This window comes from Larimichthys crocea, chromosome IX, assembly GCF_000972845.2.
Source record: "Larimichthys crocea isolate SSNF chromosome IX, L_crocea_2.0, whole genome shotgun sequence".
In the NCBI taxonomy this organism is placed as follows: Eukaryota; Metazoa; Chordata; class Actinopteri; family Sciaenidae; genus Larimichthys; species Larimichthys crocea.
In genome coordinates, this window is record NC_040019.1 from 13215163 (window position 1) to 13236765 (window position 21603).

The 21603-nt window shown below is 40.7% G+C and overlaps 1 protein-coding gene across 3 annotated transcripts in view; it reads left to right on the forward strand.

Annotated features, from left to right (window-relative positions):
* Window positions 1-21603, forward strand: part of scarb1 (scavenger receptor class B, member 1) — a 36091-nt gene that overhangs the window by 364 nt on the left and 14124 nt on the right. The window contains exon 1 of one of the 3 annotated variants that reach the window (XM_027282143.1): window positions 1359-1742. The exons of the other annotated variants lie outside the window; for them this stretch is intronic. Within the exon in view, the coding sequence (XP_027137944.1) occupies window positions 1623-1742 (120 nt within the window). The 5' untranslated portion in view covers window positions 1359-1622. Of the gene's footprint in view, window positions 1-1358; window positions 1743-21603 lie in introns of those variants that run through there. 3 annotated transcript variants of the gene reach the window in all.

Consider the following 21603-nt stretch of genomic DNA (forward strand, 5'->3'; position numbering starts at 1 on the left):
GCATTCAAACTTCATCATCTTTATCTCTCTTTATTAACGCTGAGCTGCCTCCTCACAGGCACTTTATGTCGGACTCATTTGCATATAGACAGTCTTAACAGATGTTAATGTGCCAGTGTTACATAACACAGTGACTTCAATGAGACAACCTGTTTCATGTGTGTTTGTCTTCATCTTAATATTAACGTGGTTAATCAAAGAAGATCAACTTGAACATACTGAGAGTGTTTTTACTGCCTGATTAAATTTCATTTAAATCGGCTCACTGGGTCATCTCCGCATAATCAAAGAAAACATTTACTAATTTACTCCCAGTCATCATTGGAAACCATGATATTAAATATAGATGTACATATACAATTAACAAACGTGTCAAGTATACATTTGACTCGTTTGTTAAATACTTAAATATAATAATAATAATAATAATAATAATAATAATAATAATAATAATGACAATGATGTCATAAAGGTTTTGTCATCACTCTTGTATTTTAAAAGTTTAATTAATTAAAAAACGCATTTTATTTTCTAAACTGATCATATTTTTTGTACGTAAGGTTTTATTTTGAAAAACATGCAGCAAAAGTCTATTATCCTCCTTAATGTAGCGGAGTACATGTAGCATAACATGAAAATACTCAAGTGAAGTACCTCAGAACTGTTCAAAGTGCAGTATTTAGAGTAAATGTAAAATAAAAATAAAGTAAATTAGACCACTGGTTCCCAAAGTTAAAAACTTTTAGAATCAGAATCAGAAATACTTTATTATTCCCCGCAGGGAAATAGTTTTTGTTCCAGCAGCTCCCAAACGGTCAGTGAGAGAGTAAGTGACAGCAAGAAAACACAAATATTTAAAACTATACACCTATACAATATCCTATTTTAACACTATACACACATGTATAAATAACAGTTAAATAAAAACCAGTAACAGTGAACTATAATAATATGTAATATGTAAATCTAAAACCTTATAAAGACTTTAGTCTTTGACAGTCTGCACAGAGAATACACTGATTATTTAAAGAAATCAAAACATAAAAAAATAGTGGTATCGTTGTTTCTGAGGGTCGCGGGCTGAAAAGTTTGGGACCCTCTGAATTAGACTGTAGAAATGTTGTGTATGAAATTATTTCACACAAAAACGAGTAAATAATACATAAAAAATGAAGCATGGGGACTATTCTAACCTGTTTTTAATGTTGCATTCCTGTAATTTGATACTTTTATGGTTCTTTTTGTTTGTTTCTGTTATTTGCCGTGTACTCTCATTTACTGTACGGTGACAGGAAGGCGCCTGTGAAATAAAATGTGTTATTATTATTATTTAAATCAGTGGAAATGGAGTTTGTGTAGAACGCGTGTGTGGAACTCCAAGTCCCAGAATCCTCCGCGCAGCTTGGAGGAAGAGGGGGGCGTGGCCAGCGGACTATAAATGTGTCAACAACCGACGGAGCCGGTCAGAGCCAAACAACCAACCGGCTGCTGCGCGCGCTGTCCGCTTCAAAGCACCGACACAGATACAGACAGACTACAAACTACAACTACAAACTACAACTACAACTACAGACTGCCTGTCAGCTGTCATAACAGAGCTAATAACAGAGCTAACAGCTGCCATGGCCGTTAACGGGTCCAGAGCGGCCGTTGGCTTCGTGGTGGCCGGTGTCCTCGCGGCGTTCTTCGGGCTGGTTCTGGTGTTTGTGGGTCCGGTCATCATCGACGACCAGATCGTGAAGGTAAGCAGAACCGAACCGAACCGAACCTGCTGGAGTCAGCCGAAGTCTGGACTTTTAAAACCAGCTGAGACCCCGAGCCACGTGAGCAAAACAATGCAGCGTTAAAAACAAACAAACAAACAAACAAACGAGCTGCTGGTTCTGAATCGTTAAAACAAACGAGCTGCTGGTTCTGAATCATTAAAACAAACGAGCTGCTGGTTCCGAATCATTAAAACAAACAAGCTGCTGGTTCTGAATCATTAAAACAAACAAACTGCTGGTTCTGAATCATTAAAACAAACAAACTGCTGGTTCCGAATCATTAAAACAAACGAGCTGCTGGTTCCGAATCATTAAAACAAACAAGCTGCTGGTTCTGAATCATTAAAACAAACAAACTGCTGGTTCTGAATCATTAAAACAAACAAACTGCTGGTTCTGAATCATTAAAACAAACAAACTGCTGGTTCCGAATCATTAAAACAAACGAGCTGCTGGTTCCGAATCATTAAAACAAACGAGCTGCTGGTTCTGAATCATTAAAACAAACAAACTGCTGGTTCTGAATCATTAAAACAAACAAGCTGCTGGTTCTGAATCATTAAAACAAACAACTTGTTACACTGTTCTTCTCATGCAGCACATTTTTCTTTGTATTGTTGAACCTGTGTTAACGTACACGCGACAAACATACCTGAAACAGCAGAAACTGAAACATTAGGGCTTATTATTATTATATTACTTATTATATTACTATATTATGGAGTCAAATTTATGTCGGAGTGAAGCGTACATAAAGTACATGGAGTACATGGAGTACTGCCGAGCACAAACCACACTGAACATTTGAGTTTCAGCAGCTCAGCAGCAGGAGGCTGTGAGAGTTGGACGATGTCTCGCGAGTCATCACACGTCTGAAGACAATGCACTACCATAGTAAAACGAGCAGACCTGAACTCTCAGTATGAACCTGCATTAACCAACTCTGTGGTTTAACCCGACAGGTGCAAAAGCAAACAGGAGTCATTTTCCTTTACAAACCAACTGAACATTTGAGTTTCAGCAGCTGTGACATAAGATCAAACATCCTCTGAAAGACGAGACAATAAAAATAATAAAAATAATAAAAATAATAATAAAAGACTCATCTGTCCTCTGACACACTAACAGGTGTGTGTGCTGCAGGTGTTTGCACGTCACTCTGCGTGTGAAGTTCATCAACGAACCTACAGAATGATTCAGAACCAGCAGCTTGTTTGTTTAATGTTCAGAACCAGCCAGCTTGTTTGTTTGTTGTTTTTAATGATTCGGAACCAGCAGGTTGTTTGTTTTAATGATTCAGAACCAGCAGCTTGTTTGTTTTAATGATTCAGAACCACAGTTGTTTGTTTTATGATTCAGAACCAGCAGGCTCGTTTGTTGTTTGTTTTAATGATTCAGAACCAGCAGCTTGTTTGTTTTAATGATTCCGAACCAGCCGTTTGTTTGTTTAATGATTTCAGAACCCAGCAAGCTTGTATGAGTAGGGACGAAATATTACATTAGTATTATTCTATTTATTATTATATTATTATTATTATTATTATTATAACTTGTTACACTGTCTTCTCATGCAGCACATTTTTCTTTGTATTGTTGAACCTGTGTTAACGTACACGGACCACATACCTGAAACAGCAGAAACTGAAACATTTGGAGCTTATTATTATTATATTACTTATTATTTATATATTATGGAGTCAATTTATGTCGAGTGGAAGAGTACATAAGTACATGGAGTACACTGGAGTACTGCACGAGCACAAACCACACTGAACATTTGAGTTTCAGCAGCTCAGCAGCAGGAGGCTGTGAGAGTTGGACGATGTCTCGCAGAGTCATCACCGTCTGAAGACAATGCACTACAATGTAAAACGAGAGAACTGAACTCTCAGTTGAACCTGCATTAACCAACTCTGTGGTCAACCAGGACGGTGCAAAAGCAAACAGGAAGTCATTTTCCTTTACAAACCACACTGAACATTTGAGTTTCAGCAGCTGTGACATAAGATCAAACATCATCTGAAAAAAGACGAGACAATAAAAATAATAAAAATAATAAAAATAATAAAATAAAAGACTCATTGTCCTCTGACACACTACAAGGTGTGTGTGCTGCAGGTGTTTGCACGTCACTTGCGTGTGAGTTCATACAAACCTACAGATGATTCAGAACCCAGCAGTTGTTTTTGTTTGTTTTAATGATTCGGAACCAGCAGTTGTTTGTTTTAATTATTCTAACCAGCATTGTTGTTGTTTGTTTAATGATTCGGAACCAGCAGTTGTTTGTTTTAATGATCGAACCAGCAGTTTGTTTGTTTTAATGATTCAGAACCAGCAGTTTGTTGTTTTAATGATTCAGAACCAGCAGTTTGTTTGTTTGTTTGTTTTAATGATTCGGAACCAGCAGTTTGTGTTTTAATGATTCGAACCAGCAGTTTGTTTGTTTTAATGATTCAGAAACCAGGTGGGAGCAGGCTCGTTTGTTTTTAATGATTCAGAACAGCAGTTTGTTTGTTTTTAAACTGATTCAGAACCAAGCAGTTGTTTGTTTTAAGATTCAGAATCAGCAGTTTGTTTGTTTGTTTGTTTTAATGATTCGAACCAGCAGTTTGTTTGTTTGTTTGTTTTAATGATTCAGAACCAGCAGTTTGTTTGTTTTAATGATTCGAACCAGCAGTTGTTTGTTTTATGATTCACGAACCACAGGCTTGTTTTAAGATCGGACCAGCAGTGTTGTTTAATGATTCCGACCAGAAGCTTGTTTGTTTTAATGATTGGAACCCGGCGTTTTGTTTGTTTGTTTGTTTAATGCTTCAGAACCAGCAGCTTGTTTGTTTGTTTGTTTTTAATGATTCAGAACCAGCAGTTGTTTGTTGTTTGTTTTAATGATTCAGAAACCAGCCAGCTTGTTTTGTTTGTTTGTTTTAATGATTCGAACCAGCAGCTTGTTTGTTAATGATTCGGAACCAGCCAGCTGTTTGTTTTAATGATTCAGAACCAGCAGCTTGTTTGTTTGTTTTTTAATGATTGGAACCAGCAGTTTGTTTGTTTTATATGATTCAGACCCGCAGTTTGTTTGTTTTAATGATTCGAACCAGCATGCTTGTTGTTTTAATGATTCGCGAACCAGCAGCTTGTTTGTTTTAATGATTCGAACCAGCAGCTTGTTTTGTTTTAATGATCGGAACCCGCAGTTGTTTGTTTAATGATCAGAACAGCCGTTGTTTGTTGTTTTATGATTCGGAACCAGCAGTTTGTTTGTTTTAATGATTCGGAACCAGCAGCTTGTTTGTTTGTTTGTTTTAATGCATTCAGAACCCAGCTCGTTATTTGTTTGTTTAATGATTCGGAACAGCAGCTGTTGTTTTTAATGATTCAGAACAGAGTCGTTGTTTGTTTGTTTGTTTTAATGATTCGGAAACAAGCAGCTTGTTTGTTTGTTGTTTGTTTTTAACGCTGGATTGTTTTGCTCACGTGCTCGTGGTCTCAGCTGGTTTTAAAAGTCCAGACTTCGCTGACTCCAGCCTCGGTTCGGTTCGGTTCGGTTCTGCTTACCTTCACGATCTGGTCGTCGATGTGACCGGACCCACAAAACCAGAACCGCCCGAAGAACGCCGGAGGACCACCGGCCAGCCACCGAAGCCAACGGCCGCTCTGGACCCGTTAACGGCCATGGCAGCTGTTTAGCTCTGTTATAGCTTGTTATGACAGCTGACAGGCAGTCGTAGTGTAGTCTGTAGTTGTAGTCTGTAGTTGTAGTTCTGTAGTTGTAGTTGTAGTTTGTAGTCTGTCTGTCTGTATCTGTGTCGGTGTTTGAAGCGGACAGCGCGCGCAGCACCGGCGGGCCGGGTTGGTTGTTTGGTCTCAAGTGAACCGGCATCGTCGGTGGGTTTTTGCACACAATTTATATGTCCGCTGGACAGCGCCCCTTTCCTCCAAGCTTGCGCGGCGATGATTCTGGGACTTGGAGTTCCAAACAACAGCGTCCCTAACACGAATCTTCATGCGCTCGATTCCAACTCAGTACCTTCCGTTAAGATTAAATAATAAATAATACACAATTTTTACTTTCACAGGCGGCCCCTTCCTCCTGTCACCCGTACAGTAAATGAGGTATTCACGGCAAATAACAGAAACAAACACAAAAGAACCATACAAAGTTCAATTACAGGAATGCAACATTAAAGACAGGTTAATAGCCCCATGCTCATTTTTGATGTATTAATTTACTCGTTTGTTTTTGTGAATGTACATCAATACACAAACCATTTCGAAACAGTTTCAGTCCAAACTTTCCAGAGGGTCCCAATACTTTTCAGCCCGCGACCCCAAGAAACACGATTACACTACATTTTTTTAATGTTTTGGGGATTGATTTCTAAATAATCAGTGTATAAACTCCTTCGGCGATCCTGTCAAGACTCAATCTTATCTAAGGTTTTAATTCTACTTACATATTCTATACGTTCCACGGTACATAGAGGGGGTTTGTTATTTAACATGTTTTTTATACATGTGTGTAGTAGTGGTTAAATGGCTGAATTGTATCAATAGTGTATGTTTTTAATAACTTTTTTTTGTGTTTTCTTGCTGTCACTTCACTTCTCTCAGCTGACCGTTTGGGAGCAGCTGGAACAAAAATTAAATCACCATTTCCCTGCGGGGGATTAATAAAGTATTTCTGATTCTATTCTTAAAAGTTTTTAACTTGGAACCAGTGGTCTAAAATTTACTTTATTTTGATTTACATTTTACTCTAACTACTGCACTTTGAAACAGTCTGAGGTACTTCACTTGCGTAGTTTCATGTTAGCTACCTGACTCCGCTACTTAAGGCAGGGGGGGGATCATAGACTTGTGCTGCTGTTTTTCAAAAGAAAACCGTACGGACAAAAAAAATTAGTGATCAGTTAGAAAATAAAATTGCGGGTTTTGAAGGTACTGGAACACTAAAATACAAGAGTGATGACAAAAACCGTTATGATCATTGTCATTATCATCATCAATTCATTAATTATTATTATTCTTATTATTATTCTTATTATTATTTATTATTTAAGTATTTAACAAAGAGTCAACTGTATACTTGAACACGTTTGTTTAACATGTTTATACATTATATTTAATATCATGGTTTCCAATGATGCCTGGGAGTAAATGTTTTCTTTGATTATGCGGAGCTGACCCAGTGAGCGATTCAAGTGTAATTTAATCAGCGCGTAAAAAAACACTCTCAGTATTCAAGTTGATCTACTTAACCACGTTAATAATTCAGTATGAAGACCAAACACACACGAATCCCGGGTCCATTGAAGTCATGTGTTCTGAACACTGGCAACATTAACATTGTTAAGGATCTGTCTATATGCAAATTGAGTCCGGATTCATCTAAATGCCTGTGCAGGGGCAGCTCAGCGTTAATAAGAGAGCTAAAGATGATGACGTTTGAATGCACTCTATTTTAATGTGCTGAAAAGTTTGTTAATAATATAAAGATAATTGGATAACAAAAAAGTTTAACATCGTTTGTTTTCAGTGAGCTTTACAAGGAGCAGACCTCAGCGCTTGACCTCATTTTTAATTAATTACTCAGATCTAGCATACCTTACTGATTTCCTTGTTATCAACCGCAGGTCCAACGAACAGCAGACACCGCTGCCGACAGGCACCGTGAGAGAGGCCCGCCACTATGATCCAACAGCCACGTGAGCTTTGTGATGCCCATTTCTAATGTCTGAGAAAACAACGAGCTGAAGCCTGGATGGACTTTTACAGTCCAGTCATGAGCAGTGATGATGCAGAGGAGCTTGCAGCGGGTGTGGGCCGGGTTTATAGCTTGCAGACCTCCACCTCCTCTCCACTCCTCCTCCTCCACCTCACCACTGAGGGGGCGTGCGCACATTTGTACTCTATCATCCCAAATTTCATACCAAGTCCACACGAAGTCACGCTGCAGTCAGATGACAGATGGTCATCACACACATGTTGAACTTTACTCCAGGTGGAGGATACTTTTTGTTATTGTGGTTTCAGTTTGCGGGATGTCCATGTGTGCAGTATATCGTGATTGTATAGAAGATAGATAGATAGATAGATAGATACGATAGCTAGATAGATAGATCGATAGATAGATGATCGATATACTTTTTATCCCAAGTGGGAAATTATAGTGCAGCAGCGCATTACACAAAGTGACAACAAAGAATAAAAATTATTACTATTATAAGCAAAATATCATAATAAAATATCAAAAAAGCAATCGGCAAATACGATAAAATAAAATTATATGTACAGAGGTATAACAGCACGTTTGGCAGTGTTGATTGTGTTGCATTGTCGATTGTAGTTTGTCTGTTTGCTGACACACTAATTGTTCCTGGTTTGTTTGTTTTTCGTGTGTTGTTTTTTCTATGCATAATTTGAAATAAAAGAAAAATATTCCAACGTTACTCATCATGTTGCAATCTGGAGAATTTAAAATTTAAATACATAACAATAAATAAATGTTTCAAAGTCTGTGTCCTCCGGTTGACCCCACACTGACCTGTGATCAGCTGAACGGTGTCTCTGTCATTCGTAGTCTGTTCTCACACTATGTAACTTTGGGCCGGGTCGGGAGACGTACGTAACGCTTACGGGCACTAAGTCCCCACCCCGCACTATTTCACTGATTCTGGTGCAAACTGGATCATTATTTTCTGGAGGAAATGTTTTTCTGGTTTTCCTCTGATGCTCCGGGCTGCTCCGCCTCAACTCTCTGTGATTACAGAGTTTATGATGGACAGTGAAAGTAAACTGCTGAAGCTGTAGCTGCGTTAGCTAAGTTCGTCAGCTCGGCGGTGCGCTCGAGGACGGGTACCCGTCGCTCTGAGCTCACCGCGAAGCTGACGACTGAGTGTTTGTACCAACAGGCGTTATGGACGACAGGAAGACGAAGAGGAGGTAAACAGGCTCAGCAGCTTTCTATGTACATGTGGCAGAGGAGAATAGAGTGAAGAGGACGCTGACGGAGGAAGCTAAGAAGGAGGAAAAGGAGAGAGTGAGCGAGCAGAAAGCGCCGGGCAAGAGTAAATGTGGGACTGACTTTTATGGTGGTGAGAGCTTGGTGAAAGAGGTTTTTCCCTACCCACTTGTCCCGGTTGTTGGTGACCCGTCTGGACCTGCTTTTTATAGGAAAGTGTCATGAGATAATTGATAAACTCGATAGATAAAATCAAACTGAACGAGCTGCAGACTGGAAGGTGATTGGAAACACAGGGAACATGACATGACGAGGGTTTTTGTGAGTCTGACTCGTGTGAGGATATTGAAGACGCTGGTCGCATGAAGCCAACCAGGGTCTAAGACAGAGGTGTCTCTCCTGTACAGATTGTACAGCCCTCGAGGAAAACTGGACTTGTGACTTTGGGCTGTCCAAATAAAATTGATTTGAATTTGATTTGATTTTGATTTGTGTTGTGATCTCGGAGAACGTGCACGCACCTAAACGTTTCTCTACGCTCAAAAAAAAATACAAAAAAAAAATAAAAAAAAAAATCAAAAAAAAAATGTTGAGGGGCAATTCTTAAACTTGATTAGTGCGCGTCGGGCTGTTTTGCTGTTGATGGTGTGTGTGTGTGTGTGTGGTGTGTTGGTGTGTGTGTGGTGTTGTGTGGTGTGTGTGTGTGTGTGTGTCATTTCATTTGTGTTTCTTACAGACATCGTTTGTGTAAAAACCTGCAAGGCGACCGCTGTGACGTAACCTGACCATCGTTTCGTTCTTTGATCCTTCTCTGGGGCATCACGTGTTTTACGGTATATAATGTCCCCCTCAGGTGAAATTAGTCTCCAAATATAGTGTCAAATGTGATTTGTTTGTTTTTCAGCTTTGATATCAGGAAGTCTCAAACTTTCCAACCTTCACCCATCAGAAAGTTTTCCTTGGATAAGATCTAAAGCTACTATTTAGGCCGGCCTGTGGCCATCTGATGGTGGAAATTTGGAACATTTTTGCCGTTTAAAAAACAGGGTCATCTCATCCGTTTCCACCTATTGTCTTTATCAAGGCCCATGATACCCCCTCCATGAATGCTCCTCACGGGCTGTAGTTGTTTTTTCCGTTTTTGAACTCTCCAAAACTCTCAAGGGTCTCCTCGCTCTGGGTGAAGTTGGCCAAAAAGTTAATTAGAGGACTTCATAAATCATCAATGAAACACGCAGCTGCAGGCGTTACCGTGACATCAGACCATCAGATCATTTTTAATTAGCGCCATTTTATAATGCTAACACAGTAATGTTCCAACAGGTCTGATGCTTTTCCTGTGGTCACGATTTTAGTTTACCGCGTCAGCACGCAAGATTTCTCTTTGAAACCTCAAAACAATGCACTTCCTGTCTGCTAATGTACTTATATACTATAAATACTATAAATGAATTATTAGCAGCTGTGATTGGTCCGAAGTTCATCACAGCCATGCTGATATTCAAAAATAACATCACGACTTGAGTGATATGTTGTTTTCTGGGTTAAACAGTACTCAGTCATGACTTCTTTGCATTGTGCATAAATGTTGTCCTCCTTGTTCATCTTTATTAAGACTGTAAGCTGTAATGTGAAGAGTGATTCTGCCACTTAAAGTCTCCGTGCTGTTATTCTCTATCATCAGCAACGCATGCAATGACTCGTCCAATCAGATTTACCTGGTCCAACTAAACCTAAAATATACAAACTACCCAGGAGCAGACCAACATCTGAATCAACGCGGATGCATCAACGTTGCCTCAACATTGAAATATTAACATGAAACTAGATCAGAAAGACCTACATCGATGTTAGTTCGACTTAAAATCAATCATTGAACCAACATTGAATTAACTCTGATTCAAATGTTTCTTCACAGCTTCAGCATTGAAAAGCGAAGGAATATCAGCATTTATTTCAATGTCATGAGCCTTAACCTTCAACTCTGATGGAGTTTCAACACTGCAATAACGTTCCTGTGATGTCTGGGTACACCAATCTTTCAAAATCTATCACATGTTCAGATTTACTGCTCAAAGTTGTTTGCAACATGCTGTTTGTGCATAGGTAGATATTTCATTGATCCAAAGGTAAATTTCAGCCTCCATCTTATTCAGCATGAGACATAAAACGTACTTTAAAAATTGGAATCTATCAGGTGAATCGGCATTAAACTTACGATCTCTACCAATAGAAAAAAATATATAAAAATTAAAATTACCAAGTCATTGTTTTAATAGATAGAACTTTTTATATCGGATGAGAAAACTGGCCATCCACCTGGGACAAATGCGTGAGTTAGTCTGCGTTGAAGGTCATTTTTTAAGCGATGACACATAATATATATCACAACACATGATGTCGTGGATTGCTATGTTAAAGGCATTCTTATAAACAGGAAGCCCTCAAGGCTCTTCTGTGAAAACTTCCTTTTTATTAAATGCCATTATAAGCATTTAGGACGGAAGGCCTGTGAGGAAAATCTGTGTCTTCTCTAACGCGGGAGTACAAACATGGGTGCTTTTTAAAGGCTGAAAACTGTTCGAGGACGAGTGATTTCACAGAGCAGTCAGATGAGGGGCGCGGTGGGCTGCTGTCTGTGGCCTTAGTCCTGTTAAACGGTATGAAAGTCCTGATGATATCACATGTATCAGTAAGAGAGGACGCTCTTCTTCACCCTAAATTCACCAATCATAAAAAGATGTGCGGTTCGACATTTCAAAGCCAGTCGAGTCCTCGAAGCAGGAAAAACGTTTGGCATGACGTTCAGAGCACACAATTATGTGCCATACATTCGCCAACGCTGCCGTAATTGATGGGCGGGACTCCGCGTCTATGCGACCCATCTTTGGAGTCGCATAATCTTGGAGTTGATATTTGTCGGTTGTTGTAGACAGAAAAGTCTGAAAATGAAGAGTTGGACGGACGGCACATGTCTCGCAGAGTCATCACCGTCTGAAAACAGTGCATAGATGTAAAACAAGAGCCGACTGAAAACTCTCAGTATGAACCTGCATTAAACCAGCACTGTGGTTCCGAGGGGAGCGTTCAACCAGACGAGTGCAAAAGCAAACAGGGAAAGTCATTTTCCACAAAACATTGTAGCCCCGGCCTGTTGGTTGGTCACCACTTTAGTCAAGACTGAAAGGACTCTTCCCGGTTGGATTGCTGTGAGAACAGGGGTTCTACGTGCACAAGTTTGGGACTTATATTTATGAACTATGTCTACTTGACTTGTCCCCAGAGATGTGTCTCATGACGTGGTGATCGTTTGTGGGTTTGAGTGACATGTCTTCAAAAGCTATGGATGGATGCCATTAAAGTTTGACCCACGTGTTTGTTACGACCCAACCGGACCAAACCGCATCGCTGGGACCAAATCGGGCCAGGGGAACCACTACGCTTTACCTTTGCATACACAATTAAACTCTTTACACAAAGTTATTCTATTCTATTTATTTTTTAAAGATGACTTTGCATTTTGATGTAGGCCCAATGGATGCACAGATTCTGGGCAGACCAGGGAGTGTTTATCTTCAAACCTTAAGCAAACTAAAGGCGTTAAAGTAGCCGATCATCAGTTTGACACGGCTCCCAAAACAAAAAATTTTGACTGAAAAATAGTTTTCAGGTTGAAAAAAACTGAAAACAGAGCGTGGTTGGTTTTTGTTACAGGCAGAATAACAGCTGACGTGTTAATGGTACTTCTGTCGTATTTTAAAAATTCTCCCAAATGAAATGGATCCCAGTGGGCCGCCAAGTAATCCTGCAGACGAATCCGTCATTCAGGTGACACAACGCGGCAGTACTGCACTCTGAAAACTCTGTTATTTTCAGCAGCTTGTGCCTACAACACAACCATTTTTCACTGTCATCGAGCGAAGCATGCACAGCGGCACAAAAGTAAAAAAAAAATAGGAAGCACAAGCCTAAGGTGTTGGTGCCTTAAAATGTCATGTCAGTGTTTACCCACGTTATACGCTCCATGTGCCTGCTGGATGGTTTCAACACGTGGCTGCTGTCCCCTTTCTTCCCCTTTCCTGTGTTTAACAATAACACAAAGGCTGTCACAAGCCTCCATCACACTGTCTGCAGGTAAACAAGCCTCCATCACACCTGTCTGCGGGTAACGCGCCTCCATCACACCTGTCCGCAGGTAAAAGCCTCCATCACACTGTCTGCAGTGTAACGAGCCTCCATCACAACCTGTCTGCAGGTAACGAGCCTCCATCCACACCTGTCTGCCAGATAACGAGCCTCCATCACACCTGTCGCATGTAACGAAGCCTCCATCACACCTTGTTGCATGTAACGAGCTCCCATCCACACCTTGTACTGTAGGTTAAACGAGCTCTCCCATCCACACCTGTCTGTAGGTAACGAGCCTCCATCACACCTGTCTGCCATGCAACGAACCTCCATTCCACCTGTCCGCAGGTAACGAGCCTCCATCACACCTGTCCGCATGAAACGACCCTCCATCAACCTGTCCGCAGGTAACGAGCCCTCCATCCAAACCTGTCCGCATGTAAACGAACCTCCATCACACCTGTCCGCAAGGTAACGAGCCTCCATCACACCTGTCTGCAGGTAATGAGCCTCCATCACACCTGTTGCATGTAACGAGCCTCATCACACCTGTCTGTAGGTAACAAGCTCCATCCACACCGTCTGCAGGTTAAACGGCATCGATCACAATGTTCGAATGTAAGAAGCCTCATCCAAACCTGTCTGCAGGTAAGCGAGCCTCATCACACCTGGAAAGGTGGGTCGGATGGCTCGGGTCAACACTTGATGTCGTTCTTGTGTCATTCTTTCTCATTTATTTATATATCTTATCTGTATCATTGTCATGTCCATCCGGGATGTTCTTCTAGTTTGTCTCTGTCAGGTTTGTTGGTTTAGGTTCTTCTCGGCTCTCTAAGGATGATGACGGACTGACTGAAGGACTATGAAGGACTGATGAAGGACTGATGGTCTGCCTCTGACCCCTGCATGTATTTAAGACGCCCACTCCTCTATGTTGAAATGGGCCTCTGACATTTGGCTCCTTCATGAAGGCATGAAGTGTATTGCTTACCCCCATGTCGGACTTCCTGCGCCCACCTTTCTCACATAAAACCGACGGAGAGCTCCCGTTATCAAGTGTACACCACGAGGGCAGAAGTATTCACCGAAAGAACATTAGTATATAAAAGCGGCTGATTATGTCCCCAGATCAAATAAATATAATTGTCTGTGTAGAGGATTGTTTGTCCATCAAAACAAACAAAACAGCAACTCATTTCCTCAACAAAAATAACAACGAATATTAGCAAAAACATAAAATAAACTAGCTGCGTGGTGTCATCCGTACCAACCCAGGTGTAGGGTTACTCATTCCCCTGATGCACTGAGCTCTCCTTCAGGTGTTACATGTTTCAGTGAGCTGTGTTGCAAAATCATGGCACATTTAATGAGTTATTATTATAAAACTGAACAAAAACTGGCTGTGAAAAAAACTTTTAGTAACTGCGTATGAATAAAAACTGAACTAATATAAAATATGACTTTAGTTTTCTCAGATAACTACAGTATCAGCAAACACGCACAAGGAAGGCGGCTGGTGCACAAGTTTAACCCTGATATTTTAAAATAATAACTAACAAAAACTAAACTAAAACAATAAAAAATGAACTAAAACAAGAAAACACACCAAAATAAAAATACGAACGATAATGAAACTCAAGTTTTGATGTGAGACAGAGTCTAAAACCTGGCAGTCTCCGTGACGTCCCCGCAGACTGTCCTGAAACCTGGACTTAGTCTCCGTGACGTCCCCGCAGACGTCTGAAACCGGACATCGTTCTCCGTGACGTCCCCGCAGGGACTGTCTGAAACCTGGACGTAGTCTCTTGAAGACGTCCCCACAGGACTGTCTAAAACCCTGGCACCTAGTCTCTGAGACTGTCAAGACTGTCTTGAAACCTGGAGTTAGTCTCCGTGACGTCTCGCAGGTACTGTCTTAAAAAACCTGGACCGTAGTCTCCGTGACGCTCGCAGACTGTCTACAAACCTGGAAGTAGTCTCCGTGACGTCCCTGCAGACTGTCTAAAACCTGTACGTAGTCTCCGTGCAGCCCCGCAGACTGTTGAACCCTGGAGTAGTCTTGAGACGTCCCCACAGACTTTTCTCAAACCTGGACGTCGTCTCTGTGACGTTCCCCGCGACGTCTTAAAACTGGACTGTAGTCTCCGGTGACGTCCCCACAGACTGTCTAAAACCTGGCGTAGGTCTCGTGACGTCCCCGCAGATGTCTAAAAACCTGACGTCGTCTCCGTGATTGTCCCTGCAGGACTGTCTAAAAACTGGACGTAGTCTCTGTGAAGTCCCCACAGACTGTCTAAAACCTGGAGTCGTCTCCGTGCGTCCCCGCAGACTGTTCTAACAAACCTGGACGGGGTCTCCGTGACGTCCCTCGCAGACTGTCTAAAACCTGGACGTAGTCTCTTACTTTCCCCGCCAGACGGTCCACAACCTGGACACTTCCTGTGTTGCCGCTTTCACCGCACTACAACAACACAACATGATACTTTACTTGTAATAGATTACTTCTACTCTGTTGTTTTATGCTTTTATTTAGTCTACATCCAAAGTACTTTTCCCGTTCTGTATTTACTACACTATTTAGCAACAATAATGACCTGCCACTCAGTACCAGTCTGTTTATAGGACTCATGTTTTCTTGTCTAGGACTGCACCTATGATGAAACAGAATGTACCCATCATGCTCTGTGTTGTATCCGCCTCTGTCAGGAGGGCGTGTCCTGCACTTCCCATCTCCATTCATCAGTGAGTCAGGCAGGTTAGACGGTACGGCCTCATTACCGCAAAACTGGACTGCTCGTGCTCACTGATGACTTCTCACTTTCATCACAGTCGGTGCTGAAGACTGGATTTCACGCAGCTTTGGACGAATTAAACCAGACCAGCTTGTAGAACCAAACACACACTCCCACCCCCCCCCCCATACATGGAGATTTGAAAGCATGGTAGCAAACGTGCTCTTGTTAAAGCCAGAGAAGGTAAGAGTTTATATGTGATATGATTATTAATTATCATTTGTTTTGAACAGTTTTTAGACTATTTAATCTTGCAGGTTTCCTCACGATTCTTTGTCAGGGTTGAGGTGTGGAGGATGTTTTCTGGTCACTTCTTTATGGGGATCTGAGGACAGTGACTTCACCAAAACAAAAGTGTTTGCGAGCACGAGGAACGATGAAACTGATCACAGATCAGTGCTTTCTGGGCTGATATGACCTTTAAGCCCTTTTTTTTTTTTCAAATTCGGCCAAAAACTGGTTTCATCTTCACTCAACAATACTTTGTTTTTTGTTTTTTTGCTCATTGTATCTAGTGAAATATTTTCAAGACTGAAAAAAGGAAATGTACTTACTTATGTTTTCCAAACGGCTGTCTGTGGGGCAACTGAGATGTGATCTTCAGGTGACAGCATGGCCTTTAACTTTGAAAGTAAGTTGCAGAGTAATGTGGTCCCACGGCTTTTTCACCGCTTGCCAGAGCTATTAATAGTTCATTCACTGTAGCAGAGCGTACTTGTCTGAAACCTGACGGGCTGGCCGTGCATTCCACGCGTGCACGTTTGGTATGTTTTTCTCCAGGCAGTGCCACCGAACATATGTCAGAGACTCATCACTTTGGTACAATGTTTACAGTCTAAAATATTGTCATGCTTTGCAGGTGGAGGGAAACGGCAGGAAGCTGGAAGTGGAAAGAAATGCTTCGCTTTACAAATCAACCAGTGTGTGGACCTGGCCATGAAATAGGTGTGTGTGTGCACATGAGTACAAATACGTGTGCTGGTTGTTTCTGTGATTTCACATCCTGTTTTAAATTTTAACGTTTCTCCGTCAGCGCGAGATTACCTCCAGTCTGTGTGTGAAGCAGCCGACGGAAAGGAAACTGTTCCGCTTTTCTGTCAGAGTCCGCCTGATCTGCAGAAGTACAATCTCCCTGCAGGACGCTTTGGTACGATTCACCCTGCAGAGGAAAATATGATTTATGCTGAGAAAATACAGAAGTGTGCAACAAAAAAAGGATAAATGGATCCGTTTCATGTTCAAACGTGCAGATATTTTTCAGTTATACGACCGTACAAACTTAGACAACTTTTTCTTGTCAGTTACAATTTTATTGTTTACCGTGAACAATTACAGTGAGCACGTAAAAAACTTTATGTTTAGCAAAATAAATAGTAAAAATAGTAAATATAATTTACAATATCTATCTAAGGTGATAACTTATTGTTACTAAACGGCGCATTAGAAAAATGTATTAAATTCACTGTGTGGCGGAAAACATGAAAAAAACTATCTTAGGATAACATGAAAAATAGCGTAGGTGAAACACATAACAAACGCTGTACGGCACCAGGTTATGAAATGAAAATTATAAAACAAGAACTAGAAAAGTTTCTGTTTTTTAGCATAATTGACATATTAACTCTCATTAGATAAACATGAAAAACCTATAGTACATAGTGTTTAGTCTACCTTGTATAATGTCATAAGTTTGTACCGTCATAAAACAATGGGAAACGAGTGTGAGAGTAACGAATCAGAATCGTTATCCTGTCACAGTGGTAAACAACCTTGTGATATATGGATGAACGCAGGAGAAGGAAATGTATTATTCAGACAGATTACAAAGTTATATGTCATTGATCACCATAACGTTAAAGCAAGAACAAATAGTTATAAATTCTTATGTTATGTTAGTTTGTAATCATATTCATACTTTCCTAATCAACCTGGAAAACTATCATAGATAACATGAAAATATGATCTTTTAAAAATGTCTTGTTATAAAAACAATACTTGTAATGATGATACTGACCTGAGTTATTCCTACTGAATCAGAAGCAAAACACTTATTAAACATGACAATACAGTTATCGACCACGGAAGAAAAAAGTCATAAGAAGTTGCACAACAAATTAAACCGAGGCAGGAAAAACCATTTTAATTAAGCACCTGAGTACGTTAGGCGTGTACGTGATGTCATTTGCATTTAAAATAGTTTTCAAAACCTCGTCATGCCAGATACATTCGGGAACAACAAGGAAGTTGTAAAAAAATATGGTTTAACAACACTTTTGAAGCTGCCGTTGATTAATAAAACTATGAATATATACAGGAGTAAATATGAGGCATTACCCGTGTTTAATGTTTTAATCTCAACCTTTTGGCTGAACTTAGGGCTAAAATAAAAAACTATAAGAAGTGGGCAGCCGCCCTATACATTTGGATGGAGGATGATAACAAGATGGACAACAGTGTACAGACTTCTTATCACTGGAGAGGCGTGACCTCTGTTAAAATGTAAACACAAACCCCACGTGATGCGTGCCTTACATAAATAATAACTGAAAAAAGCACAAGGACGGACTTATCAAAATGTTATGAGAGATTTGTTTGAAAAAAGTGGACAGGGTCGTGTTACCACTGTACACACTCTGGTTTCAACGTCGAATGTTTTCGGGTCTCCTCTGACTCTCTGACTCCGCAGCCATGCTGTTGGACATACGTGCAAGAATGTGGTTTGCCTCGTTTTACGAATAAGCAATGCCGTTCCCTGAAACCAGGACTTCGTCTTTTGGCAGCATATGTGTTCTGGAAAACCTGTATATATGCTTCAGCATCAATGGCAGCCTTCACAAATGTGCAGGTTAACCCATTCATGCTGTGTTGCACTGAGCACCTGGATCTGGTTTTCTATCCGGTTCCTCTTTGCATGCCTTGATGTCCACGACAGACCTACTGTATGTTTCTGAAGCACTGCTGTCTGCCGGCTGAAGATCACGGCAGTCCAGAACTGGTTTCGGGCCTTGTCCTGCGTACAGAGATTTCTTCTGATTCTCTGAATCTAGCAACAATGTTGATGATGAAATCCCAGATTCTTTTAACCGAGTGGTGAACGTCTCCCATCCTTCACTTCACAACGGACTCTGGATGTTCTTTTTAGACGAATCACGTCACCGACCCGCTGACCTGTAAACCTCCTTTATCATGAGATGTTCCACCACTTGTTACTTTCATCAGTTCAGCATCTTCTTCAGTCTTTTGTTGCACGTCCAACTTTTTGTCCAACGGTTTCTGGTTTCCAATGTTAAAAAACGGGCGTATCAATTTACAAAAAACCCTTTCTCAGGGAAAGTTTATTTTCCTGAAAATATCTGGTTTCAATGTTTTGTACGTCATCACTTTTTGTTGTGCCACCTTTTTTTTTTTTGGGAAAACTGGCTTATAATTATATTTAAGAGGTCTGAGCTGGGTGCTTGATCACTGCCAAAAACGTCAGTTTTACATATGTATTTTAGAAAAATCTTTTATCATTTTAACCCTTTGGAGAGATGGGCCTGCACATTCATACTGTGCCTTCTTCATCTATTCCTCTTAGGAAGCTTTTGCGACAAAAGTCAGATGAGGAGAGGCGAGAGTTTTTGGCATGAGCCTCATTCAGAAAATTCCTCAGGTGTCGGTCTGACAGCTACCACAAACTAACCCAGGCGTACAACAACTACGCTAAACTAGTGTACATACAGAAAAAACACAAACATGTTTCCCTACAGTCGGGTCAGTGTGTGTCCACCATTGGGAGATGTCATGAGGAGCTTGCCTCCAGAATCTGGAGCTCGATCCTGCGGGGACGTTTTCAAGACTGCCACGGCAGTGAGTCTTCACTTGCTCAAGCGTGCGTATGTGTGTGTAGGGACTAAAGACTACCGGGTTTTGGTCTCATGCATGTTTCATTAAGAGACTTGAAAAACCACCTCCAAGGCAAGCCCTTCCTGCGTACCAGGAGAGCATGTCTTTCGACCGCCTGTTTCCTCCAGTGGCAAGATTGTTGGAGAGGTCAGTATTGTGAGGCCGGCCAACAAGCACATACGAAGCACGTGAAAACAGAGAGCGGTTTGTGGACAGCTGGTTTATCGGCTCGTAACTCGATCCACTTCGCTCTGTGCAACGGTTATCTCAGTTTTCCACAAACTGATTCTGGTCTTTCTTCTTCAAGGGCAGCCATCAACCAAGCACAACATTTCGGACAGTACCAAGGGACTGCTGGGGAAAGGAGGTCGGACGACGGTGAGACTGCAAACACAGTTATATAAAATATCAAGTAAAAATATTCATGCATTCCCTCCATTTAGCTCAAGTACCTTTTGTTAGTCCCAGTTTTGAGATTAGTATTGTCAGTACGTAATTGTTCCACTGGTACTCAAGTTACAGCGGAGTATTTCCATTTACTTTTATACTTTTACTTCCACTAGTTTATTGGGGTTTAGGGTTTAGTAAATATTCGTAACCATTTCCATTTCCCGATGTTTCCCATAGCTATTGAATTCAGCTTTCCGCCTCTCCCACTTAGCCGATGTTCAAACACTATGCAACTTAAGCCATTTGGATGTAACAGCGCTCTGATTGGTTAGTTCAGATGCACCCAGTCTGTAACAGCCCAAAGTATGAAATTAATGTTATAGGTGTTTTGTAAAGCCATTTTAATTTGAGCTATTTAACTATTATTCAGTACATTAGTTTTCGAGGGCGTTCGTTTGTAATTACTCCATTTATACATTCATCCTTTGTAACTAAATATATTCAACCTATTTTCGTTGTACATTTAGATGTTAATTAAATAAAGTTTTTTACTATTATGTGATGCACTCAGGTTCTTTAAACAACTTCTCTGACAGTCTTTTGTCGTCCTGTTCGTCTGAGCGCATTTTGTCTGGAGGGAATTTGTCAAGTCGAGAAAACGACAAACAGGCTGGGGGAGTTTCGAAAAGTTGAAAATGTTTTTGGCATCTTGAAGGGACACTGAATCCGTTTTTATCGATTCTTTTCTTCAACTTCACGGAAGTGCGATGCTTACATAAAATCAACTTGGACCATGTTGTGTTGTGTTGTTTGTGTGTTTTCAGGTGTGGGCTTGTCAGTGCGAGCCACAGGAATTGAGTACGCCTGCAAAAAGCTGGGACAAGGCTCACGTGAAGAAGAGGAGAGGAGAAGGCATGCTCTCATGGCTCTTACCGAGAAACAGCTCTGGAAGGGCTGGACCGTTCGGATTGTTGTGAGATTATTAGTTACACACCATCCTGATGCAAACATACTAGAGCAACAACCGTGGATTAATCACACTGAAATAGTCCCCAAGATTGCCACCATTTCTTTTGTGTTGATTTCATTGACTGACAATTTGTCGTGGTTTCCTCAGTACATTATTTCCACTGACGAAAGACTAGACAATAACGAACAAAAAACTAATTCATGAGACTGTAACCTTGCGGAAAACTTTGACATTTTCCCCATGAATAAAACAAGACGAAAATGAGCCGTAGTCGTGTTTTCACTGAACCTAAAATACAATTACGCTGATGAAAGAGGTGACTACCACGAGTTGCGCTCTTGAAGCACAAAATTAATCTTTAATTAATTGTAAAAAGATGTTGCAGTAAAGTTTCAGTCGACTTAATTTTGCTTATTTAGTTCAATAACAACTAAAAAAGAATGCAGACGACAAAAAAGTACATAATCAACATTGACACAAATTCAAAGTTGAGAACGTTTGTTAAAACCATTACAGCGACGCTGTTTTAGGAAATTACCAATAACCTCGTTAAACATTAAACTACATTTGAGACGCCTGTTTTTAAAAGATTTACATCAAGCCATTGGAATTCAGTGGGAACAACAGATCGCAGCTGAGAGTAAAGGATCAGAAACTTTGATTTAGTTTAGTCGCCAAAGTTGTTTCATCTTTAAAGTTGCTTAAAACATC